This window comes from Erpetoichthys calabaricus, chromosome 10 (assembly GCF_900747795.2).
Source record: "Erpetoichthys calabaricus chromosome 10, fErpCal1.3, whole genome shotgun sequence".
Classification (NCBI taxonomy): domain Eukaryota; kingdom Metazoa; phylum Chordata; class Cladistia; order Polypteriformes; family Polypteridae; genus Erpetoichthys; species Erpetoichthys calabaricus.
The window spans coordinates 164,510,919-164,538,417 of record NC_041403.2 but is presented as its reverse complement, the minus strand read 5'-3'; the positions used below and the strand labels follow the sequence as shown (position 1 = coordinate 164,538,417).

Here is a 27,499-nt window from a genome sequence, read left to right as displayed (position 1 = left end):
ATTGGTAGGCCTGTGTTTGGAGTTGGAGCACAGGGTACCTGCCTTTAACGCCGCCCTCTGAAATAATGTGCGGTTTTAAGGCACATTGCATTTGATTGGTTACCGTGCCTGGGCGTAGGGGCACTCGAGGTATTGATGCCCTTGGGCACCGTAGTCTTAATCCGACCCCGCCTACCCGAGTTGTGAATCAACACGCGCTACTGAGAAATGGCGTCCCGGCCGGGCTTGGTTGCTGCTTTGCTTTACACGCCTGTGTATTCCAGTCCCGTAACATCCATATATTAATTTAATTATCGATTTCGATTCGTCACGCACTCTGGTGGCCAATAAGCGGCTTTTTTTTAAATTTATTTATTGTCTTTCCCCCCGGCAGCCACGCGTGCGTTCGGGGGGGCTTGTGTATTGCGTTTATGCGGCGTCAGGTCCTCGCTTGCTTGTACTCACCGGTTCCAGGGCTCCTCGTGAGAGGCGCGTGCAAATCCCTTAATGCGCGCAGCACTCGAGGTGTTAATTAGAATTGAATTAGCGGCTCGCCTGCAGACTCCGACCGGCCCGCCATTCACGAAAAGCTCGGCTTGGCGGCACAGCGGTCAGGGAGCGTCCCTAAAAACCTCACCGCAGACATCAGCGTACGGAGGCGAACGGTGCGCTCCCCAAAATAACAAAAGAATGTCGTTTACGTGGATAACGTGCTGTCAGTGCAGCCGGCGGATGGAAACAACGGGGGGCCCTGATAACAAGCAACGGATCCCTTCAACTACAACTCGGCGTGTCATTTCCTCGACAGCCTCTTCTTTGTTGTGAATGGGGCGAGGACGCGCCAGTTTGGCTTTTTCTACATTTTCCTAATGTAAATATCTTTTCAGATTCCTGCAGTCTTATGTCACCATACCGGTGACTTCTCCGCAGACCGAGTGCGACAAAAGGAGCCCTCTCTCTCTCTCTAGGTGACGCTTGCAAACATTTTGTCGACGCCCCCTGTCTTCCGGGGCCGCGCAGCGCGAAGGGAGGGCGGACTCGCGCACGCGTGCGGGCGGACTCGCTCACGAGCTCCAGTGTGAAGCCGCCTTCTGTCTGCGCCTTTGACACTTGAAAGTTTGTCCGCCGCTCGCGTCCTCCTCACTCAGCCATTCGAAGCGAGCCGTCGGGCTGGGAGCGTGGTTAGGTGCACTGAGAGCAGCACGGGAGGGATGAGCACATCGCGAACCTTCGGGTAACGGCGACCCCCCCCACAGCATTAAAGTTCCCGCTGGAGCTAGCGGGATGGAGTAGGCTGGAGCGCTTGGCCAGCGCGTGCTCAACTCAACCGTAGGACAGGAGCGAAGCGGAGAAAAGATGACCGAAGACGCCGTGCCGGACGCTTCTCTGCAGGCGCCTAAAGATGTGGAGCGGCAGCTTCGACTGCGACTCTGTGTCTTGAACGAGATTCTCAAAACGGAGAGAGACTACGTGGAGAACCTGCTCTTCCTACAGTCGGTAAGTGTCCCGGCCGCGAACGAGCGGGTTGGGTGCGTAGGTGGGTGGATGCAGACCCTGTCTCCGTTAGGGCTCCGGCAATCCCCGGGGTTGCCCTTGTGGTTGGGGACACTGGAGAGTATGAGGCGAGCTCCGGAGGGCGAGTCATCTGCCTCCATTGTCCCGTGCGCAGCGACCGGCTACAACTCGGACGACAAACCGAGAGCAGATGAACTCCAGGTTGGGGGTGTCCGCCGCGGTGGGCGCCCGCCGTTTTCTTTCCAACACACCTGCCTGCCTGCCCGCTTTTTGAATTCGTGCTGCTCACGGCACTTGTCACGGGGGTGTCGTGGTCAGACCGGGGCAGCTTTGTCAAGTAGACGGGGTGGCAAGAAGATCCTCCTGTGCCCTTGCGCACACAGAGGTGGGGAAAGAATGATGAGGTTCTCCCACCTGGTGGTGTGGGCAGTGCCACCCACATGGTGAGCTTGTGGAGAGCAGCACGACACTCTTGTTGATTCCGAACTGCTGTCTGTGTGTTTCGAAGGTAAATCACTGCTTGAAATCGTGAAACCGCCACCAGTTGACTTTCCCTGCACAGGAGAGCAAACTCCTCACTGCTGTGTTTTGTTAATTCATTGAATAGCCATGGAAACAAAAAAATACGAAGTTTTATATACCTCGGCGTTTGGTGCTCAAGTGTACATCTGTTACATTTTTTTTTAATATACCTTCCCACTTAATAAGTTAAAGTGCCCGAGTGGTCCTTCAGAGTGGTGCCATAGGGGAACCATTTTTTGGTTTGCAAAAGACCCATCCACAAGAAGCTTCCAGAAGGAACCTTTTATTTAAGTAGTCATGAATAGATAACAGATTTGTCAAACGCTCGCAGGTTCCTGCTTTTAAAATGACTCTTGCTTTTTTTTCCTTCTTCTGCTTAACACCCATTCAGCTCCGTCTTTCTTGATGTGTTGTCTCCTGCCTACCAGATAGTGGGCACCCCTAAGAACTCTCTTCATATTGCAATGGTTCTATGAGGATAACCCTAACCGTTATTTATTTATTTAAAAAGTGTACTAAACGCAAGTGTAAACTCCTTTACTGACTGTGAGGCAGCCGGACTAATCGCTGCCCTCCCGGGTGTAAGTTTAGCATCCACTCTTAAAAATGCCAAAGCGGGTTTATTCAGAGCGATGCCATAAGAGGAAGCACCATGTTTGCTTGCCAAATGAACTGTCCATGTGAAGGTTCCAGAACTTGCCTTTTATTTATTTAGATCTGTAACATGTTCCATGAATAGATGAAAACCTATTCTGTGAAATAGCAGTGACTTCCTGAATTTTATTAAAAGGACACCAGCCGCATGCAGTAACACGAGTTTTACTTTGGGTTTGCCCGTTCTGCCCGTATACATTAAAGATTTATGCTTTTTGTCCAAATCTTTAGAGCCTTTTGAGAATCCTTCTTTGTCACGCAGTAGTGTGTTCAACACACTCGAGTGCCATTGAAGAACTGTTATTTTTACGAGGGCAAGGTAATTTGCACCCTTTCTGTTCTGCTCATTTATCTCTTCTCATATAGTGTCTTTCACGGCTTGCACCAGCCTAAATCAGATTACGCAAACCAGCAGGGGCGAATGTTTCCTCACTTCAAGCATCTGCAGTTTAGGAAAGCTGCTGTGAATCACACAGCGTGCCAGGGGTGAGATTTCCAGCTGGCTGTCGCAGCTTATCAATATAATCCCCTTAGCTACTCAGCCACCTAACGTGCTGGCCATTCTACAACTGGCAGAGGGAATATCACCCAAAAAAAAAAAATGCATCCACACCTCTGTTTCCTCCATTTGCATTTTCCAGTAACACCTTTTCCGACACCGTGTCTCTCCTAGCAAGAGTCTGTCACCAGTGAATAATGGGGGGGGGGGGGGGGGGGGGGGGGGGCACTCTTGGTTTTAATTAAGCTAATTGAGAATTGCCAAAAAAACCAAAAAAACAACCACAGCATTCACGTCTTTGGTAGATGGCGAGGGGAGCCAGATCACCGCTCCTGGGAAAACCTACTGGAACAGTTCATTCCGATCATTAAGAGTGGAGACCATTGTTCATCGGAGGTGTTCAATCGGGCTGTGGTTCTTCATTACTTTCTCGCATAGGGAAAGCATTGGAATCATCCAAAGATTAGATTTTGATGAATCTTGACATGTTAGACCTCCCCAAGTCCGATTTTTACTTTCTCGTAGGGAAAGTATTGTAATCATCCAGAAATTCGATTTTGATGAATGTCGATGGCCTTAGAGAAGATTTATGGATGTGGTTAGAGAGGACATACAGGTGATGGGTGTAACAGAACAAGATGCAGAGGACAGAAAGATATGGAAGAAGATGATCCGCTGTGACAACCCTTAATGGGAGCAGCCGAAAGAAGTTGAATGTTGACATTTTAGACCTCCCTGAGTCCGATTTACTTTCTTGTAGGGAAAGCATCGTAATCGTCCAGAAATTTGATTTCAAGATTATGATGAATCTCAACATATTAGACCTCCCTGAGGCCGAAAATACCATTTTTTTTTGGAATTATGTCTCTGTGTGTGTGTGTAAACATGATAACTTGATTACGCTTTCACTTCGGTCAATCAAATTCTGCATACAAGTATTAGGTTCAAAATGTAGATTTCTATCACTGCGGTGGGTTGGTAGTGCTGCTGCTTTGCAGTAAGGAGACTGTGGAAGGTTGTGGGTTCGCTTCCCGGTTCCTCCCTGTGTGGATAGCGCTTTGAGTACTGAGAAAAGCGCTATATAAATGTAATGAATTATTATTATTACCCAGGATTGGTTCCTACCTTGTGCCCTGTGTTGGCTGGGATTGGCTCCAGCAGACCCCCGTGACCCTGTGTTTGGATTCAGCGGGTTGGAAAATGGATGGATGGATTTCTATCAACTTTTGGGCTGGACAGTTTGACATCTGTGGCAGAACGACGGGCGCTGAGCAGACTCCTGTCAATCATGGAGAATCCACTGAACAGGATCATCTCCAGACAGAGGAGCAGCTTCAGCGACAGACTGCGGTCACCGTCCTGCTCCACTGAGACTGAGGAGATCGTTCCTCCCTCACACTATGCGACTCTTCAATTCCACCTGGGGGGGGTGGGTGGTAAACGTTAACATTATACAAAGTTATTGTCTGTTATACCTGCATTGTTATCACTCTTTAATATTGTTTCTTTATCAGTATGCTGTTGCTGGAATATGTGAATTTCCCCTTGGGATTAATAAAATATCTATCTATGTAATCCTGCCTACTACACTAAAAATTAATTTCTATCTATATTTATGTATATCTATCTTACAGCACATTATCTATCTATCTATCTATCTATCTATCTATCTATCTATCTATCTATCTATCTATCTATCTCCGCTAACTGGAAGTGGTACTTTGCCTTTTATTCCTGCAGCTGCAGAGTCCGATTTATTCAACTTGTATAATAATCGTTTGATATATTATTAATTTGATTTGTTGTTGATGGTTCTTTAATGTACGTAATATAAAAATATATAGTTGTCTTGCGGTTTACCCCTCAAGTATTCATCCCCATGTCTGAGTATATGAGAAAATCGAGGGAAGGCCACTCCTGATTATTATGTTGGTCTTTTTTTTACTTTGATGAACGGGGGGAATGGAGAAGAAAAGTAAAGACCCACCATTTCCGTAGCAGAAAAAGAATAAATGAGCAAATGTGACTAACGACTGACCAGTGGTTCCGGTCCAGCAGACAGATCTCCAAATGCAAACCCAAACTCTGCCGGACTCGCCTCCATTGCTTTAAAAAAAAAAAAAAAAAGTGAAGGTGCATAACAATTAGAGGATGAAATCCTCTTTCGGCGAGCGCCCGTCACATTAGGTGCTTGTGGATTTTCCGGGTTTTTGCGTTGCTGTGGCCCTCTCTGTGGGTGTCTATAAGTTCAGCCTGTATAGGCCTTGTAAGATTTCGGGTCCATATCCCTAACCCTTATCACGTGTGTCGCTCACTTAGGAGAACTCTGAACGCTTTTCCTTGCCTCACATTTGTGTGATGACACCGCCATAGCATCTCCACTTGCTTCCCCCCCCAGCCCTGGTCTCTCAGATCAAATATAAGCCACATGAGCTGAGGGCAAGTCGCTGTCAGTTAGCACTTCTGAAAGCCGCTCTCCGGGGTTTACAGCTATTTTCAGAATTTGTTGGTTTTTGTTTTTTGCCTATTATTATTGCCCATTTTCTTCCTCTCCCGTCGCATTCTGTTGAATTTGTGATTCTTTTGCTATTAGCGGGTCAGATATTTTGTGTCATTTCCATGAATTCTAGCACAGCCTCTTTGTGCGTGGTAGAATTGTTTTTTTTATTTTGTGTGTGTGTGTGTGTGTGTGTGTGTGTGTGTGTGTTTCTTCTGCTTCCCCTTTACTTGCTTGCATGTAAGAAGCCCTCGCTTCGCCTCGACGCTGTCTCGGTGACTGACAGGAAGCCTGCTGGCCTCTTCTGTGACCCGACTGGACACACATGAGGAGTCAAGTGCTTGTGTGGGCCAATTTATTTTGTGCTACCTGAATGCCATTAGCTCGTCTGACGTCTCTCGTCTGGGCTGGAAGTGAAGTGCGTCAGATTACATTGTGCTGTAAGCGGGCGTCTCTTTGTTATTGTGTAGCAAAAGGAGCAGGAAGTGCAAAGACATTGTTGGGCGCTGAGAGGGAACTGTGCTGCACTGATGTGCCTGTATCGGTGGGCTGATGAAACAGCACAGCAGCGAGTGGTGAATAACACGCACATGTGGTAACCTGAATGTTTGCAGTCGCATGTGGATTTACCAGACCAGGCTAATATATTCATTTATTTTTTTTTTCCCACCATTGTCGTACACTATGTCTTATAAACATTGCTGTTCCCAGATCAAGTGAAGGTATTGACACTTGTGTGCCCCTTTGCATCCCTTTTTTTTTTTTAACTGGCTTATTACTGTTACTAATGAAGGTAGCTTGGGGTTAATTGCTTTCTGAGTCACAGGATAGATTAGGGCAGCAGTAGCGTGTCGCTTGAGCAGAACAACATTCTTGAAATGTTTAATAGCCGGTGGGTTCTGAATTCTGTCTATTCGTGTGCAGCCTGCTCCCGCAGAAGGGATGTTTCTTTTTCTGTTTGTTGCCATTTTTAAGGATGGTTGCCTTTTAATAGCCTATTATCTACACCTCTGCTTTCTGTCTCTATCTATTTCCTTTGCTTTTTATGTATCACTAACCCCCCCCCCCCTCCCCACCCCCCTCCATTTACACTATGTGAAATCCTTTTATTCATTTTCCTTCCCCCCCCAGAGATTCAGGGAGGGGTGTTGGTGGCAGCGGCAGAGGGCACAGCTGTATTAGGCATTATTAACACTTTAGTGCTCTGCTTTGAGGCCGGAGAAGCCGTGTCTGTCAGATTATTTACATGGAGATTTAGTTCCATGTGCAGTTTTCATCCCTTGGGGTCAGTCGAGTAATATCTGTCCTATCGATCAATCGATCAAGTCTCGGTTTGGGGGGATACTTATGCGATTTGGATGTTGCCACATTCTTAAAATTGAATTAAAAATGTATTGAAATATGTGACCAATATATTAGAAGTTAGACTAGTTTCATGCCAAATTTAAAAAATTGAAATTAAAAATGTGTTTAAATATTTGACCAATTAAACAGGTAAGCATATTAGAAGTTAGACTAGTTTGTTGCCAAATTTTTAAAATTGAATTTTAATATAGTGAAATATTTGACCAATTAAACGGGTAAATGTCTTAGAAGACAGACTAGTTTGTTGCCAAATTCTTAAAATTCAATTAAAAATGTTTCAAAATCTCTGACCAATATATTAGAAGTTAGAATAGTTTGTTGCCAAATTTTTAAAATTGAATTTTAGTATAGTGAAATATTTGACCAATTAAACAGATAAATGTCTTAGAAGACAGACTAGTTTGTTGCCAAATTCTTAAAATTCAATTAAAAATGTTTTGAAATATCTCACCCATATACTAGAAGTTAGACTAGTTTCTTGCCAAATTCTTAAGATTGAATTTTAATGAAATATTTGACCAATTAAACAGATACATGTCTTAGAAGTTAGACTAGTGTGTTTCCAAATTCTTAAAATTGAATCTCTCTATTATAAAAAAAATCTTGAGACGAGACTTTTTCAGAGAGGTAATTTCAAGTCCTGCGAGACGAGACTTTTGTGCCAAGAGATGAAGTGAAAACCTGACCGGTCCAAGCGGGGTGGAAATAAAAGACAGAGTAGAAGAAGAAAAGTCAAAGAGTAGAACACAAAGTAGAACGTCGTTAATGAAAGTACTAAAATTTGAAAGTCTCAAAAAATGATAGTAAAGATTGCATTGGCACTAACGGAAATTATTACTCAGTGAAATAACGGAACAGCGAAAAGAGATCAAATATATGGACATATGTGGTATGACAGAAGCATTTAGATATTGTTCAGCTTTAAAGTTTAAGTCAGAGACTTGTAGATCGTCTAATTTGTGTTGTCATCAGAGAAAAGTAGTGTTCCCAATGAAGAGGCGTATCCACGTGAATTAAAAGTTTTGGTGTTTGGTGAAAGTGAAATCCACATACGCGAGCGGCAGAGACACAAAGTTGCTGGCACGGCCACGGTCCACTCACTTCTCATTCTTGTGAATGCTGTTGTCGGGCACACAGTTCCTGTGCTCTCTGCTTCAAGCAGGGTTGAAACTAAAAGACGAAAGAGTAGAAGACAAAGTAGAATGCCGTAAACAGGTTCAAAAACGTTGGCGCGATGCACATGCAGAGCGTGTTACAGATAATTATGAAAGTGCTAAAAATTCGAAAGTCTCAAACTGATAGTAAAGATCGCGAAAGTGAAATCCACATACGCAAACGGCAGAGACACAAAGTGGCTGGTGTGTAGCACAGGACAGGGGGTTGGCGAGCGAAGTGAGCAGGGGGTGAAGCACCCTTAGTTTTAATATATTGAAATATTTGAACAATTAAACAGATAAATGTCTTAGAAGTTAGACTATTTTGATGTTTTAAATTGTATTAAAGTATATTGAGATATGTGACCGTGTGTCTCATAGGTATGTTTATGCATTTCAAAGAAAAAAACAGAGCAAAAGACCAATTTCATGTCGTTTTTAAGTCTACGCGTTTTTCTCCATCCATCTCTTTTCCCCGTGAGTCATCCTGTATTGACTAGGCCCTTTTGCTATTTTGGACGTTCTAACAGAACTTGTCGTGTGAAGGCCCAGTCCAGTGCTCATTCCTGCTTTGCGCCTGTTAACCTCCAATCGCCCCTTACTGCATAACAAACAAAAAGCGTTCAAAATGCAAATAGTTACCTTGGGTCCCATCCTCACCACTTCAATTTCATTTAAGAAAAGGAGACACTAGTCTCTTATTTTGCTCTTTCCTCCACACCATGCCGGTGTTTTGCAGACTCTCAAGATGGAGACTTTTTGAAACGTTTACCAGAGCCATATGCTTATGAAAACCCAGTGTTGTAATGTGGACGGGCAAAAACGCAGACTCGAATCGCGCTCTGATTTGTCTGTGCTTATTACGTGGCCCTTGTAATGAGCAGAAGCCAATCAAAGCAACAGTATGCTTCATGGAAGGAAAATCTTATTTATTCCAAAAAACGGACATAGAAGAGTTGCTTTCCATGACGCTTGTTGTGTTGCTTACCAGTATGTATCTCAATTGGAGTTTTACAGAATTTGGAATCTGTATAATTGTGCAAAAGACAAATTGTTTACTGGTCGCTATAGTTTTGTGATAATGTGCAGTATGTTCACTGTAGGCGAACGTCTGTGTTGTATAAATTTTCGATCGTTTTACTGTGAACAGAGACCTTTTGCTGGTATGGATGAGATTTATTTATATTTATACATATATACATATACTGTGTTTGGATTCAGCGGGATGGAAAATGGATGGATGGGATGGAAAATGGATGGATGGATATATTACATATATACACACACATTATATATATGTAATATATCCATCCATCCATTTTCCATCCCGCTGAATCCGAACACAGGGTTTTTCATAATCTGCTCTGCATGTGTATAGCGCCAATGTTTGTGAACGTGTTTATGAAGTTCTACTTTGTCTTTTACTCTGTCTTTTAATTCTGAGCCCGATTGGACGTGCTTTGTTTCAATTACTTTCCTTATTTTCTGAATTTGCACCTAGATTATTTTTTCTTTTTTGCTGTTTTTTTTTCTCTCCAACGCTCTTGAGTCTCTTTTCTCCGCGCTGCTTTCTTCTTCGTGTCGACATTTCATTTTATAATGTATTGTCCTTATACGCTTTATATGCGCCGAGACCCTGGATCTGCGTGTGCTCAAATCCTTCACAAGACTGAATGTTCTGCTGCCCCGTGTCTTACTTGATATTGACTATAAGTAGGGTGTGTCTTACAAGAATCTCATGTTCTACGTCATCGCGAGACGGTCCTGGGTCAATCTCTTGGCACAATGTCTCATGTTTAAGGTCCTCCTTTTAACTGTCTTCTGTATTTCTTAACGTGAAGGTCGCATCTCGACGCCCTACTGTTTCTCTCCAGGATTTTTTTTTTTTTTTTTTTTTTATAATTGATTTTAAAAATAGCATTTTTAAATGAAAACATAGTATTGTGGACATAGCCTGAGACTTTTAATGTTTCTAAAGTTTTAAAATTGTATTATAATATACTAAAGTATATGACCATTTAAGGAATTTGTTTTTGTTCTGTTTTGATTCACACAAAAATTACTTCTAAGATGCTTAAAGTTCACGTGTTTGTCGGCATGTATCGGCCCATTTGTTTTTTTCTGGTGTTGTAACAGAACTTAATAATAATTCTTTACGCTTACAGTATTTAGTGCTTCTCTCTCTTCTGAAAGCACTTTTTCATAGTGAGTGGGGGGGGCCACTTGAACCACCACTATTGTGTAACATTCACCTGGATGATGCGATGGCAGCCATCTTTGCGCCAGTATGCTTGCCACACTGGTGCTAGTAGGTGGTGAAAGAGAGAGAGTGCCAGTTAGAGACTGGGGGATATTTGGGGGGGTCAGAATAACAAGGCCATGGTGGGTAATTTAGCCAGGACCTCTTTATGAAGGATGGCCATTGATCTTTTATGACCACAAAGAGTCAGGACCTCGATTTTATGTCTCCTCTGAAGGATGGCGCCATTTTTACTGCATTGGGATCCCCATTCAGACCACAGGGTAAGCGCCCCCTGCTGGTCTCACCAACGCCTCTTGCAGCAGCAACCCCAGCTTTTCCTAGATGTTCTCCCATCCAAGTACTTGCCGGACTTGAACATGTTTGGCTTCAGGTGTCTGACGTCTTGTAACGTGCTTGTCTTGTGATTGCCCGGTGCTCACTCCAGCACTGGTTCCTGTGTTTCACTTGATATTCCAGATAAAGACTCCATCCACACTACTATGATCTCATTTAAAAACCTTTCTAAACAAAAATGATTCACACTAGCATGTTTTCAGCATTTATTCTGTGTCCACACTAAAATAACTGAAAACGCATGTGGCGTAGACATTCGCCAACACTGAGCGACTTGGCGGAAAAATCTTTGAAGGGATGTTCTAATGCCACCGACCACTGGATTTGCTTTAATCTGAAATCTTTAAATGATTTGCCTTTTGTGCATGTGTGCTCCATTCATACGGTACAAAACACAATAGAGATGCCTACAGGGGAAGCATTACAACAAGCGCCATGGAAAGCAACTCCTCTGTGTCCGCTGTGTTGGAACAACACAGTAGACGCAGAAGCGCCGGAAAAAGACGAGGACCAGAGGCGTGTCAAGCTGGTGAGGAATTCGGACTGTGCATCAGCGGGGACAAATCAAAAGTGATGGTGATGGGTAACGACAGTGCAGCCCATGTAGACCTAAACAACAGATAACTGGACTGTGTAGAGCAGTTGATATACTTGGGGCATTTGATAACCTGAAACAGTGACTGCAGTAAAGAAATAGAGTGGAGAATTGGGATCACAATATGGAAGAGCGAGAATATCGGCGTAACGAGCAAAGTGCGGATACTGGATGCATGTGCGTTTTCCACGTTGCTACATGCATGTGAATCCTGGACTTTAAAAGTGGAGATGTAAGGAGGTTAAATGCATTTGAAATGGGGTTTTATAGGTGAACAATGAGAATATGCTGGAAGGATATGATGAGCGGTAAAAAAAGACTTGTGAAGCTTTGAACAGAGGAATAATGGCGGTTGACATCATTAAAGCAAGGAAACTGCTGGGTGAATGTGCAGAATGGGAGACAGCAGGTTGATAAGGACTGCAGTGCTTGGTTGCCTGAAAAGAGGAAGATGATGGCTGGATGATATCAAGAAATGGACCGGCTTGTCCGTTCATCAAGCAGTTCATATGGCTCTGGAAAGTTGGCTTCAACCATCCATAGGCCCTGCGGGGTGCAAATAAAGGAAATACGAGGTGAGGAAAAAGTCCAACTTGGCTGATTCCAGGAGTTATGAGGAAGATAAAAGGAGTTGGGCCTTTACAGAAGATGAAGAGGAGACCTGACTGAAAATGATGAAGGGAATTAGAACAGTGGATTGAGATAGTGACTTTAAAATGAGTTCATCAAGGACAACTCGGTCACTTCGGTGTACTAATCAGTTGCTTCTGGTGGTCCCTAAATCAGATAGAGATAGATAGATTATCTCTCTATCTGTCATTTCAACACATTATCACAATGTACATTTAGTCGGAGTTGTTACCCAATAATTGCTTTCCACTCCACGGCCGTGTTCAAAATTTGACTTGATGTTGTTTTGGAGGAATTGGGTGGGCAGGACTGGTGAACTTCATTGGGGCTGAATGACCTGAGCTCTTCCAGAATGTTCTAGTGAGGACGTCGCCGTAGACTCCCAATCTGTGTAACGGTTTGATTGAGAGAGCACGAATGACTTTATTATAATAATAATAATTCATTACATTTATATAGCGCTTTTCTCAGTACTCAAAGCGCTGTCCACACAGGGAGGAACCGGGAAGCGAACCCACAATCTTCCACGGTCTCCTTACTGCAAAGCAGCAGCACTACCACTGTGCCACCTTTATTAGTACTCTTTAGAGTCCTAGGATGTTGTACCGTGTTCGCCATTATGGATGTAGTGAGCAGCCAAGCAAAATGACACCTTTCATTGGCTAACTAAAAAGACAATTACAATATTCAGGCTTATGAGGCAACTCGGGCTCGCTTCTTTGGGGGGGGTTAGGCCTGAAGAAGGGGCCTGAGTTGCCTCATAAGCTTGCATATTGTACTCTTTTAGCTAATAAAACGTGTCATTTTGCTTTCTTCTCACTTAGCACTATGTAGTAGAGTTACCAGAGGTCCACTTCAGTGTCTTCAGTAAGTGTGTGTAAAGTTTGGTACCCTCCTGTACACGGGAGGTTTTGAGTGTTGAAAGTTGGTGACCCTTGTCCTTTGTCCCAGCAGGACAGATTCTTTGTCTTACATTGCACTTTCTTTTCGTCACATTGTCGTTTTTTCCTTTCACCTGAAAGCCTTCCTTCGTCTAATTTTATCCCTGCGCTCACTAGTGCGGAGGAGAGACACGACCAAGTCGTCGGCAGCAGGCCTAAATGAGTGGGTGCCGGTTTTGGGTAATTATATGCCTTTTTGAGCACTAAGGGTCTCCACCCTGACAGCTGGGCACATGCCGCTGTTAGTGCTGCTGCAGTGGCACTTCGCTTTAAGCTCGGATGTTCAACACAAATCCCCAAAGGTAACTCTGTGGTTTCCCGCGATTGCACGCTTTGAAGGCTCATTTGGTCTCGTCTGGCTGCAGGCTAGTGCTGTGCCGTGCCATATGCTTGGTGGGGGCGGGGCTAACCTCATGGTGGAGATGCAGACGGCGGCGTTTTGGGAGTGGGGGGAGGAGGTGGAGTCGCAGTCTGGATCTGTCTGTCTTGGCTCTGACACCTCCTTCCTCCTCCTCCTCGGACTGAATGCTTGAAGCACAAGATCCGCCTTCCTTATCTTTTATCTCTTTGGATGCAAGATGATTTCTTTTCTCTGCAGTGGTGATGAAAGTTGGGGGGGTTGGTTAAAAAAATGAGATAAGCTTTGATTTCAGATAGCTTTTTTTTTTTTTTTTTTTAATTTAAAGCTGTTATCTTTGGTTTCTTTCACAAGCTGTAGATAATTGTTTTCTTTCTCCTACTGCTGTCAGATTTGAGATTAGAGGGTGTGCACTTGCGAACTTTGTTTTATCCTGGGGCTGCTTTAGCTGACTGAGGGGAGGTGTTTTTGTTGGTTTTTTTTTTTTTTGTCTTCGTGTTTTTAGAAGGTGGGGCAGCAGGGGTTACAGGATCCTTTACCACATTCCTCCGCGGAGAAACCGAACGAGTCTTAAAATAGGACACGTAGTGAAACCAGCTCTGCCTAATATTTAGCATATTTTTTTTCTTTTTACACCAAGTTATGATGCTCACGCTTTATTCATCAAAGGCACGAGGAACACTTGAGTGGTGTGTTGGTAGGTTGCCATTGGAATATTACAGGCTCACCTCACTTTATATATCTCCAGGCCTCTGGCATGTGCTCAGATGATCATTTTACATGCACTACCCGTCAAAAGTTTCACAACGTGCATGCGGTTTAATGTCTTCATGCTTCATGAAATCAAGACCTAAAAAAAAAAAAGTCAAGGAATCATTGAGTGTTAAACAATTTTTATCAAAGTAGCCTGCACCTTTTGCTGAACTAACAGCCGAACTGTGGTAGCCCTTTGGATTCAGAATGCCAGTCACTCTGTGCACGTCTCCAACAGACGAAGCAGCCCATACCATCACACTTCCTCCTCCACGTTTGTCATTTGGTGTCACACACTGAGGAACCATCCTGTCACCAACCCAACGGCGTACAAACCCCCCGCGTGATGAACCAAACGCTTCAGCTTTTTTTTTTTTTTTTTTCTGCCAGTCTGCAGTAACCCACAGCCTGGCATTTCAAGGCCCCTATCTTGTCCTTTAAGGAATGGCTTTCTTCCTGCCACTCGCCCTGTCACACCTGCAGCACAACATCTCCTCTTCACAGAAACAAACTGCACTGTTGAGCTGTGAGGCGCCTGTGATCACACAAGAAACCTGTCTTCTGATTGGCTGGTGACTTTGGCTCTGCCAGATCTCGTCCTATCAGAGTTTCTTGTACTTTCCAGTTGTCTGTGGATTGTGTAGGACACCACTGGACTCTTCAGTTTCTCTAAATGAAAGGCCTTCACTTCTTAAGGGTACTGATGCTCGGTCTCATTTCATTTGTTAATTGTCGTTTTCTTGCCATTATCACTGGAATGTCATCCAAGTAGGACCTCCGAGGGTGTACTAACACAGGGTGTTCCAACTCTGCTTTAAGACAATTGGAGGGCTTGAAAGTAATCAACACAAGTTGGGACACCTGTGCAAATTGTTTGGTTCAACTTGCAAGAGTTAATTTACTTGAATGGATTACAACCTCCAGATGTTCTGCTGCAATTAGTTTTTCCCCTGAAACCTGCTCACCTTTCCACCATTTTATATCATTCATTGGATTTCATCGGATGAAATGTGAAGAAAACCTGGAATTTTTTTTTTTTTTTATTTTTTTTTTTTTCCCCCAATTTGGAAGGCGGCAGCCTGAAGTTTTCAACAAGACACCTGAAGGACTGTCGGAGTGGGAGAAACTCGATTCTCTGGTCTGATGTCCCCAAGATTAGCTGAGGTCATGTCCAGGCACTGCTCATCACGTTCTTACCCTTACCTATGGTGCAGTGGCGTGCAGAGGGGGCAACGGCCCCAGGCATCCATATTTTGGTTGGGGTTGGGGGGGGATTCAATGCAATCCAATCCAATCCGTGTTGCGTTTTTGAACAGGCACATGCAGTAAGTCGGGGGTCTTATGATCAATTTTTTTTTTTTTGGGTTTCCAGACCCCACAAGTATATAAGGTAAGTTTCTTGCTTCCTCTAATCCAGTGATGGCGAATTGTTTAGAGACCGAGTGCCGAAACTGCAACCCAAAACCCACTTATTTATCGCAGTGTGCCAATATGGCAATTTAACCTGAATATGGCCCTAGTGTGTGCTTGGTGTGTGGGTGTGTTTGTGTGTGTCCTGCGGTGGGTTGGCACCCTGCCCAGGATTGGTTCCTGCCTTGTGCCCTGTGTTGGCTGGGATTGGCTCCAGCAGACCCCTGTGTTCGGATTCTGCGGGTTGGAAAATGGATGGATGGATAGTGAGGTTTTAGTTTAGAAAAAAACCACTCGTACATTAACATCTTTTTTTGTCTTAAAGGAAAAACACAATAAGAGCCTTCAGTGATACAAACAGCTTTTTATTGAAAGGTGAAAGTTTGCATTTGGCATGCTTTTGAACAATTCATGTAATTTTTACTGTTGTATGCATGCTGATAATTTGTCTAACCTTAGCTCATACTTTGTAAGTTTGAGAGCAACACGTGCAGCACTCCGGTCATCTGTTTCTGGTGTCGGATTTAATGTAATTCAAAGCTGAAAACCGCTTTGAATTAAACACAGTGTAAGTTAAAAAGTGCGAGGCAGGTATAACAGACAAGAACATTGTATAATCTTAACGTTTTCCCCCAGTAGCGCAATTACCAATTTCTTGTGCCCACTTCAACAACTTTTAATTTAAAACCAGCTTCATATTTTCTTCTGATCGAATGCTCCATCGTAGATAAGGGACGCTCTTACGATAAAGGGGTATGAGGGGGTGAGATACAAAACACACAAATCAGTGCAAACGTCACTTAGGAATAGTGCGGGTATTACCGTGTGGTCACGTGGGCACAACACATAGAAAACAAAGGCCGTGTGCTCCGTGGTTACTCTCTCAGGTGGGCGTTAGCATATGATAATTTCTTGGACCAATGACGTGAGTTTTCCACATTTGACCTATAACGACAGACATTTTAAAATACCGGAAATTATACGGTAAAATCAAGCCACGACTTATATGTAGGAGAACTTAACCATAAGTATATGCGGTATTTGAAAAAAGTGTTCATTTCTTATTTAATATGCCTTATCATATTCATATGCCTTCTTTACCGTTCACTTTGACAGCACCTCACCTTGGGGGGGGGGGGGGGGGGGCGTACATCAAGGAGTTTGCCCCCGGGTATCTTTCAGCCTCTGCATGCCACTGCTATGGTGACGGGCTGTGGGTTGTGACGGACTGAACTGAAGTGCAGATACGAGACGGATCTTAAATTCCAATTCTCGGTTGCGTTCAAGCGTGTTCCATTTTTGTTCTCCAGAGTGTGTTCTGAAAGTGGTTTATTTAACCATATTTTCGTAAAGATGCACGAGTCCGTGACGGATGACTTGACATGTGGGTTGAGCGCTAGAAGTAACGGGAGATTTTTGAACATGGAAGCGTTGGTCACCGTAGACCCCCAGCTCTTTTATCTCCTTTCTGCATGAAAACCGTGAGATTGAAAATTCTACTCGGCCATCACTACCAGCGTACACGGGGGTAAGCAAGATGAGATTTTTGAGTGTGGAGTGTTCCTTTAAATCGTACTTGTAGGCCTTCGGCAGGATTGCAACTTTGGCTTCATGCTGATCATGACACCTTGTTTTCATTATTTATTTCGCTTTGTTGAATCGTAGAAGCGCCTGATATTGTTCCTGACGGCCTGTGCGAAAGAATTCATAAGTAAATGTATGCTTTGTGTGGTTCCAGCACCTCCAGTTACGGTTACAGTCTGTGCTTTCTGTCCATTTCACATTTTCACCTGCCCAGACATTCATAAAATGCATGATTTGAGAGCGAGACGTGGGATTTCACTCTGTCAGGAGGTTGACATCTGCACATCACAATCCAGAAAAAATAAAGGCCTCGGGAGCGGAGTGGGCCAGGCAGCATTAGACGAGAGCAGTGTGTGTGTGTGTGTGTATAAAGGAGCTCAAAGTGGAGAAGTTGCTCTTTGGACTGGGGAAAAAAAAAAGTGACAAAATCTTGCCATTTTATTTTTGTCATGCAACAGAGACGTTGTCGTTAAATTCCCTTTCTTGTTACTCTGATCTTTTTGATGAGATCCCCTCACTAGGGGTTTAACTGGCTAAAGAGCACACTGCACTTGCCAGCTCCCATATGCCTCAGGGGCTTCTGCCTGTTTGCAGTTCAAAATCTCACTCCATAATTTGTCACGTCCATCCATTTTCACACCATGAACGGCTGCCTGGTAGCTCGAGTCTTCTCAGCGGAGTCTCGTTCAGGGTGAGATGATGCAGGGCAGTCGTGGCAACGCCGGATAACGCTGACTCTGTATATCCCGTCATTTAAGAACTGAATTCAGTTTCAGTTCTTTTCCGTGTCACTGTAGGATGACAAAAACTTTTCCTGATAGACGGTGTGCCTTCCCTGTGTAGCACCTGGTCACATTAATGAAGATCGCCTCCCGCCTCCTCTTCAGTGAATCTCAGATTGTTTGTTTGTTTGAAAAGGATCCGTCTGTTTAGCACGTTCAGCCAATTAACAGCGGAGTCCACCTTCCTAACCGCGGCGATGAACAGACCCAACTTGGTCCTCACACGACCGATTTGCCCATCTTCTCGCCCCCTAATCCCCTGGCACAGACCGTGAACTTTAACTGAGGCTCGTTCATCTTTGTATTTCCTTCTTTTTTTGCTCCAAGTCTCCGTCTCTCTTGGTTTCAAGACCACGCTGACCGTGGCCTCTCTCCTCTCGCTTCACTTTTCATTTTTTTAAATCCTTCCATTTATGATGTTTAACAGTCTCTGCTGTTCACCAAGCCTGGACTTCCACTGCCATGCCTTTGCTGTTCTATCAGCTTGGTGTACTAGCCGTCAATGCACGGCCCAAATGTATTTCATTTTTTTCCAGCTCTGGCACTTTCTCCGTCACCCTTTAGTTAGGGTAGCACGGTGACGCAGTGCGTAGCACCATTTCCTCCATGCTCGGCTGTTGTCCCTGTCCAGGTCTGCATGAGTACCATTTGTTTTTCCTCTGATTCCTGTGCTATTAAGTGATTCTGGGAATTTTTGTGTTCCCGGCCCGTATGTGCGAGACTATCCACCGGTGATTCTCCACCCCATCCCCCCGCAGGTCCCAGTGATGCCAACCTTGAACGATAACTTGAGGAGCCGGAGTTGAAGGATTTGCGCACCGACTCCACAGTCCTGGGTTTTAAGTTGGCACGGTGTGTGGGCCACTTCATGTCTTGAGCCAGATTAAACTGGTTTGCACAATGTTATGTTATCTGCACATTGCTCGGTGTACATTTTACTTCCTGAGCTGACTTAAAACATTTGAGATACCGTTGGTTCCATTTCCTTTGTTTCTCCAATTGGCGTGCAGGCAGATAATGTGATTGGCTCAGAGTCCCCACACTGGTGTCAGCAGTGGGATCTGACCCCACGACCTCAGGGCTTTTAGTTCGTAGCGCTTGCCTTCATTACTACATCACCTCTGGATACCCCAGCCTTAAAGGTTTGTGCACACTCCCAGACTCTTCCTTGTGTCTTTCCAGTCTGGCCCTCTCGTTGGCCGAGACGTTTTACTGATGTGTTCCTCTGTTTGAGTCATGTTTTGCTCAGTGAAGTACCTTGACAGTGGCGGATGCAGCTAATGGTGACATGTAAAATAAACACCCATTGATGTGGCCTTGCTGCTCGCTTGCTGTCTCGTGACCTGATTTCCTACCCGTTCAGAGGCTGCCTCAGCGTTCTTCTTCACACTCAGGTGCTTTGTGGTTTTTACCAGCAGAAGTAACTGCGAGTTCTGAAGAGTTTTATGGTCTTTGAGGCAGGCTGGTCAGTCCTAACATTTTCCAGATCTCTCATTCAAAAGTTTTCCATTTGGCTTCTTCGGTTAACTTGCATTGGTGTCTCCTGCAGCAGCACAATGGCTTCAGTCAGACACTCTCGTTGGATTTGATGTTACTACGTGGGTGAGGTGATTATTCTGTTTTGGTGTCTTTTAAGGTTTTGCATGCTGTGTAGCCCTCTCTTCCCGGTAGCCATGGTGGAGCTGGTTGTCTTAAGGCCGCATTGCAATTAGACGACTTTTCCAGCAATTTTCAGTCGTAGCCTTGATTTATGTAATCTTAGCAATGGCAGTCGTGCTGTGCTGCTGTGAAGATGAGTCCCTCAATGTGACATACCCAGCGACACACTCCAGCTAGAATGCCAATCGCCTTGCCAATGTCATACAGGTGGACTGACAACCAATGAACGCCTCATCGGAATTACAAGCATAGAATGCAGTGACTTGGATAACGGAAAGGCCATGTGTAGGACCTCAGAAACAGAAGAGAACTCCGTCTGTCTGATGTCTGCTGTTTGACAGAATGGGAAAAAGAAATAACAAAATAAAATTACAACTCACCTAGCCACGATTGTTAACCCTTTGTACAGCACATTATTGGCTGTCAGTAAAGGGGGGTCGAGCATGACTGTGCTGCCAAAAGTCATCCACGGGGTCGCCAAATGTGACGTGGCCAAGTGATATTCAGTTTGAGGGAATTGATTTCAGTTAGGCAAGTCTGACATACCCTCTGAGTCCCCCCTAAGTCATGTAGTGTTCTGCTCACCCTTTATAACACACTGGTGAGGCCTCATCTGGAGTTCTGGGTGCAGTTTGGGTCCCAAGGCTACAAAAAGGACAGAGCAGCACTGGAGGAAAGTCAAGAGAAGAGCGACAAGGCTGATGAGTTATGAGGCAAGATTAAAAGTGCTGAACCTTATCAGAGACTAAGAGGAGACATGACTGAAGTGTTCAAAAATTATGAAGGGAATCAGTCCAGTGGATCGAGACGGTGACTTTAAATGGGTTCAGCAAGAACACAGTTGGAAACTTAAGTGTAAATTACACACAGACTTTAGGAGGTTTGTGTAAGAAGGAGAACCAAAGAGACATGGAGTAAGTGACCAAGTAGTGTGGTGGACAGCAGGACCTTCAAAACTCAACTTGATGTTATTTTAGAAGAATAAAGTGGATAGGACCGGCGAGCTTCATTGGGCTGAATGGGCCCATCCTCATCTAGATTGTTCTAACTTAAGTGCACAATGGGAGGTCAGAAACTTAAAAGTATCCCTCATGAGTAGGACTTAGGGAGTCGTAGTCGTCTCAACACTATCTACTGCCATTAAGGAGGCAAACAGAATGTCAGGTTATATAGCGCCTTGATGTGTGGAGTACAAGTCACAGGAGGTTCTGCTCAGCTTTATAACAAGCACACTGGTGAGGCCTCATCTAGAGGTCCTGTGTGCAGTTTTGGTCTCCAGGCTACAAAAAAGGACAAAGCAGCACAGTTGAGAAAGTCCAGAGCGAGAGCAACTCGGCTGATTCCAGGGCTACAGGGGTGAGTTATTAGGAAAGATTAAAAGAGCTGAGACTTTACAGAAGATGAAGAGGAGGACCCTGACTGAGTGTTTAAAGTGATGAAGGGAATTAGTGCAGTTAGGTCAAGATGGTGACTTTAAAATGAGTTCATCAAGAAACAGGGGGACACAGTTGGAAAGTTAAGGAGAAGTTTCACACAAACATTAGGAAGTTTTTTCTTCCACACACAGAACCAACAGAGACATGTGGATTAAGTGACCAAGTAGTGTGGTTGGACAGCAAAACTCAACTTCATGTAATTTTAGAAGAATTAAGTCGATAGGGACTGGCCAGCTTTGTTGGGCTGGATGGCCTGTTCTCATCTTTCCATCAATCCATCCATTGTCTCCCGCTTCTCCGAGGTCGGTGTCGCGGGGGGCAGCAGCTTGAGTATTTATTTATTTATAGAAAGTGGACCCATTTGTGTTGTTTAGTTTTCAACAAGTGGTGTTGTGCCCTGTGGCATGGACCACTGCTGCTTTAAGGGTCTTTCCCTCCATTTACATTGCAGTCCACTGCTGCCTTCATGTTGAGATGACAAATGGTTAATCCAAACTTTCCTGACCTTTCAACTCAGTCAGTTGTGTACAATAAAAATCGGGTGTTTGGAAGCAGCGACGCACACCTTTTAATGTGTTTTTAGTTCACTTTTTTATGCAGTTCTCATCATGAATTGTTTTTATTTTGATCTGCAGAGTAACTAGCCGGCCTCTTCTTTAACTGTAAACAGCGAGAGTCAGTCGCCATAACGCACACAGTGGGAAGGTTGAAATGACAGAAAACTGCGATGGCGCCTGAAGGCCACGCACCCTCCATACCGTACCTGCCTGCCCTGGCATTTTTCCGATCATGTGACCCAAATAAACCCGTCTTCCCACCTGCAGTATTTGAGGGGCACAGTACAGGATAACCTAAAAAAATATTAAGCAAGTTTAGGTAGGACTAGGAGGGCTGGCATGTCTCACGTCATCCAGTGTATAATGAAATGCTTCTCACCCTGACCCTCAATCAAAAACCGGAAAGAAGAAGAAGAAGAAGAAATGAACTGAAGCCAATTGTAAGCGCTTGCTTTTGCTCCGGCTCAGGATTCCAGCCCTGTTGTTTGTGTCCATACAAGTGAATGAAAAAGGTGTAAATGGCTTCCGCTTTTAAAACCTTGGCAACTTGCTGACTCGATGCCCAAACTGTATGTATGTTGCTGAGAATTTTTACCAATCTTTAAACCCCCACCACACCAAACCCCCCCATTTGAAGCAAGAGCGAGCAGGAGGACAAAGTATTTCCCTGTCACCACTCCAAGTCTTTTTTTTTTTTTTTTTTTTTTTTTTAGTGGAGCCTCTTAATCTGAGGGCCGCTGTAAATGGTGCCAGGCTGACCACTTTTGTCTCTCCTTTAATTGTTGTGTGTTTTTTTTTTTTTGCGAGTGCCCGCTTCCTTGGAGCAAATCCCTGCTTTCCTCTTCCTCCCCATCACTCATTCAGTAATTGTATGTGCGCCCGTGTAGAACGCACTTTATCGTGGTAAACCCCCCTGAAGTTCTCCTCCAGGTGTCATGTGACACCTTCCTAAGGAAATGTGGCAGCGGTTACACTTTGCGGCCCCTGGCTGCTCTCGCATCGCAGTCTCACTTTTCATCTCCTGGCAGGGTGAGAGCCGTACCTGGATGGCATAATACCAGGGCTCCTCACTCATTTGTTAACTGCTGCAGTGCGTGTGGATTGCGATACCCAGCTCTTCTGGTCTGATTCTCTCTAATGTGAATGATAACATACGTAGCTGTAGAGTTCGTGTGCTTTACCTCTCTTGTCCTCATTTTGATTGGTTTGTCACACGCCACCTGCTCTCTGCTGTCGATTTTATAAATTCTTCCTGTCCTGCTCCGTCCTTATTTACACTCACTGAGCGAATTGTTAGAAACACCTGCTTATCCATGCAATTATCTAATCGGCCAATCGGGTGACAGCAGTGTGTAATGGTCTGGCGCCGCTCAGATTTACCCTGTCAAGGGGACGGTGATTTATTTATTTATTTTTTCACCCAGCCTTGGCACGACCCGCACTCGCTCACCAGACAGAGACACGAAATCCAATAAATCAAATAAATGAATAGTAATAATTATACTAGGGGGCTTTGCCCCCTGCTCGCTTCACTCGCCAACCCTCCCCGCCTGCGCTACGCACTAGCAACTTCGCATCTCTGCCCGCTCATGTAGGTGGATTTCACTTTCACCAAACAACAAATCTTTTAATTCTCGTGGATACGCCTCTTCATTGGAACACTACTTTTCCCTGATGGCAACACAAATTAGCCGATCTACAAGTCGGCGACTTAAAGTTTAAAGCCAAAACAATATCTACATACTTCTGTCATATCACCTCTGTCCTTGTATTCGATCTCTTTCCTCTTTTACCTTTTCGTCAATATCGTATTGAATTTTGATTCCGTGTTTGGACTTACCGTCGTGACAACACAACGTATAACTGCCCGTGAGTGAATATCATTTCTTTCTCTCTACACGAACTGTGTCTGACAATAGCATTCACACAAATGAGAAATGACTGAACCGTGGGCGTGGCCGTAAACGTTTTGGATGTGGGCGGGACTTTTCCAAATCTCTTTGCATAAAGTTTTTGTCTCGCAGGGCTTCAAATTTTTCTTCCGCGGGATTTCACTTTCAACAATCAATAAATCTTTTAATTATCGCAGATACGCCCTCTTCATTGGGAAGAAAACACTACTTTACCCTGATGGCAACACGAATTAGACGATCTACAAGTCTCCAACTTAAACGTTAAATCCAAACAATATATTTGAGTAATAATTTCCGTTTGTTTGCGCTAATGCGATCTTTACTGTCTTTTTTTTTTTTTTGAGACTTTCGAATTTTCATACTTTATCTCTAACGTGCTCTGCATGTGTATCGTGGCAACGTTTTTGAATTCTTTGACTATCTACTGTATTTTTATTTCCGGCCCTGGCCTGATTAAATCTCATGAACAAAGTCTCGTCCTCATGGGACGTGAAAGTGTCTCTCTTCAAAAGATCACGTCTTATCGCAGGATAAAAAGTCTTCTCTCCCAAGATTTTTTTATTATAATAGAGAGCGATGAAATGGAAAGTAAATATAAACTACTAATGACCAGGTAACCCTCGCCTTCCCCTATGGCGGTAACAAATACAACACATGATGATAAACACCAACGACCATGTCCATGAATCAGTTCAAATGAAGCCATGTTGGTGACAGATCCAGTGAACTGTAGAGGGTGAATGTAAAGTTTGTCGTACCGTGTCTGAAGTGTTAAGCGTTGAGATGTGTGGGAGCGCTCCCTCTGATGAAGACGATGCAGAGGGGTATGAGACGGAACTTGAGTCCAATCTTTATAGAGAATACGCTACCGTGGCTGTCCGTTTGTCTGTCCAGGATTTTAAATCGCCTGTAGCTCGCAAACCGTTTGAGCTATTTCACCTGAAATTTGGTACACATGTACTACGTGACGTCTACTGTCGTCTTTCTGGGTGATGATTAACCTCCAAGGTTATTCCTTTTTATATTATTGTAGAACCAACTCTCGGCAGTGGGCAGCAGGGTGGCCGTGTGGCCACATGCATACGGGCGGCGTTCTCATCCCTACCACCTTCACCGTCACTTCCCCGACCTCTTCATATCTTAAATCATTCTTGAGGCAGATTGAAGGCTTAAGTGAAACATTAAAGAAAATGCAACACAATCTCTGACTTAATCAGTTTTAACGCAAAAAGATGCCGGACAGAAGAAGAGAAGAAGCGGACTGCTAGGACGGAGAGGAGGAGAGCTGCTCAGGAAGCAGCAAGCGCATCAACCTGAGCAAATGAATGCTAAACGTACAGAGAGAGTGAAAACTAGGAATGCTAACATGCAGTGAATCTACTTGATTTGATCGTTACAACAGTAATGCAGGACAAGCACAGGCAAACGGCGACAGTGCTGACAAATGAACAAACAACGGGGCTCCTTTCTCAGTTTAGCCGGCTCTCTTTTAAAGTTCCTGCTGTCCCTTATTGTCCCCCAGCAGCCCCCTGCCCCTGTATGCTGACCACCACCTCAGCTATTAGGTGGTAAAGGAGAGAGACAGCCAATTAGAGGCAGGGGCCAGAAATGAGTAGGCCGTGAGGGGCAGTTTAACCAGGACATCGAGATACACCCTACTCTTTACAAAGGGGCCTTTAATGAGAGTCAGGACCTCGGTTTTTTCCATGTCCTCTGAAGGATGGCACCATTTTTACAGCACAGTGTCAGTGTGCGCTGGGGCAATCAGATCCACATTCACCCACACCTCTTCCAGAAGCAACAACAACATTTATTTCTGTCTCACATTTTCATACTAATGATGAGCTCAAAGTGCTTTACATGATGAAGAAAGAGAAAAAAGACAAAATAGATAAGAATTAAAATAAGGGAACACTAATTAACATAGATAAAAGTAAGGTCCGATGGCCAGGGAAGACGGAAAAAACAAAAAAACCTCCAGATGGCTGAAGAAAAAAATAAAATCTGCAGGGGTTCCAAGGCCATGAGACCACCCAGCCCCCTCTAGGCATTCTACCTAACATCAATGACCTCAACCAGTCCTCATTGTATTCAGGGTTCTTATTGAAGAACTTGATGATGACGGTCACATGGACGTCTGCCTTTAATCAATCAATGGAGGGACATGACGGTGCTTTGATCAGGTGGTGGGGGCGCAGATCGCCACTCCAGAAAACTGGAAAAAAGAACAGACGAGAAAGTAGGGTTAGTATGGATTTTGAATATGAAATACCATGAATAATAATGATAATTAATTGAATATACAGAGCATCGGGATTAAACTTAGATGAAGCTCTGAGAAAGCATGTTAAAGTAATGTGTTTTCAGGAGTGTTTTAAAGTGCTCCACTGTATCAGCCTGGCAAATTTCTATCAGTAAACTCGTATTCCAGATTTTTGGTGCCTAACAGCAGAAGGCCGCCCGCCTCACCACTTCTTTTAAGTTTAGCTCTTGGAATTCTAAGCAGACCCTCATTTGAAGATCTAAGGTTATGATTTGGAGTGTAAAGGTGTCAGACATTCCGAAATATAAGATGGAGCAGATTATTTAAGGCTTTGTAAACTATAAGCAGGATTTTAAAGTCAATTCTGAATGACACCGGTAACCAGTGCAGTGACGCTAGGACTGGGGGTGATGTGCTCGGATTTTCTTTTCCGAGTTAAGATTCTAGCAGCTCCATTCTGCACTCGTTGCAATCGGTTGATGTCATTTTAGGGTGGTCCCGAGAGGAGTGCGTAAAAAAACAAAAGCGTGAACTCATTTCTCAGCATCTTGCAATGTTATGAGGTCTAACTTGTTGCTATATTTCTTAAGTGGGAAAAATGCTGTCCTAGTATGTGATTTAATATGTGATTTAAAATTCAGGCTCAGAGTCAATAGCAACATCCCAAACTTTTCCAGGTTGGTCTCCCATCCACGTACTGGCTGGGTCCCAAACATGCTTAGCTTTCAGGTTGGATGACCTCTTCTGAAGTGCCAGGGGTACAGCTGCTGGACACCCACTGCATGCCGAACCTGCCTGGGTGAAGGGGGGGGGGTCGCATCTCTCTGTCTTCCCTTGAAGTGTTTTTTTTTTTTTTTTTTTCTTGTCGTCTTAGGGATCCAAGGCTGCGGGGGCCCTGTCACAAAACTGGGGCCTGTTAAGCCCGTTGAGGCCTATCTGGTGTGATTTTGGGCTATATAAGAAAAACATTATGGTTGTTCCTGTTAGTATGGTGGTCCTATGCTTAGTGAGTGTAGCTCTTTATTGTTCTTTCCTACATGAGGGTTCGGACCTGCCTGGCACAAGTGCTGGAGAAAGACCATCCAAACACCTCCTGGCTTCAGAAAGCTGCATAGGCCCCAAGACCTCCCTGATCCCGTCTTCCTTGTTTGTTTGGTGCCTTTTCGGTATGCTGTACCTGCAAACGGTGGTCCTTTTGTGCTCCACTTCCACCTCATATTCCAGAGTACTTGGTAGGAGTTGGCGCGAAGCTGAAGGTGGCTGCTTAACTGACACCCCAGCTGATTTGATCTTTTTGGCTACGGGCAAAATAATTTGCAGGTCATCACTCCGTGTTGTTTTTTTTTTTTGCTTTCCAGTTCTATAAATAACTTGAGCCCGCTAAGTGCGTCATGCACTGAAAGCCCGATTTATTCCTCATTCCCTCTTTCCCATGATTAACCAACAAGGCCCGGTCATAGATAATTAAATTAGCGATCCACAGAGGTTCCAATTTCATATCCTGTCAGAGAGGCACCAGTAGCAGATGCGTGTTTATCCACCGCTAATTACCCGAGTGCTCGCTCTTCAGCGTGTCTTTTCTGCCGATGGAGTTAGTTGGGTTTGGATTTATTGCCGCCTGCTTCTGTGTGAACGCAGATGCTAATGAAAAGAAACGTTAATAAAAGAGGTTAACCCCGAGTGACGGGTGTCTGCAGTCGGAACTGCAGAAATTTACCAACATTCCCGTGTTTTTCCACTCCCTCCCGTCCCAAAAGTCCGGAAGTGGACGGAGGCCGCACCACTTTGACCTCGCCAGTTCCTATTAAGCTGCCTTGACCAGAATCCTTTTTATTTA

General features: G+C 44.4%; 1 protein-coding gene across 1 annotated transcript in view; it reads left to right on the top strand.

Annotated features, from left to right (window-relative positions):
* The first annotated feature begins 390 nt into the window (after window positions 1-390).
* The window catches only part of prex1 (phosphatidylinositol-3,4,5-trisphosphate-dependent Rac exchange factor 1), a 126,362-nt gene continuing 99,253 nt past the window's right edge, over window positions 391-27,499 (top strand). The window contains exon 1 of the mRNA XM_028812388.2: window positions 391-1,476. Coding sequence (XP_028668221.2) covers window positions 1,336-1,476 — 141 coding nt within the window. The 5' untranslated portion in view covers window positions 391-1,335. The remainder of the gene's footprint in view (window positions 1,477-27,499) is intronic.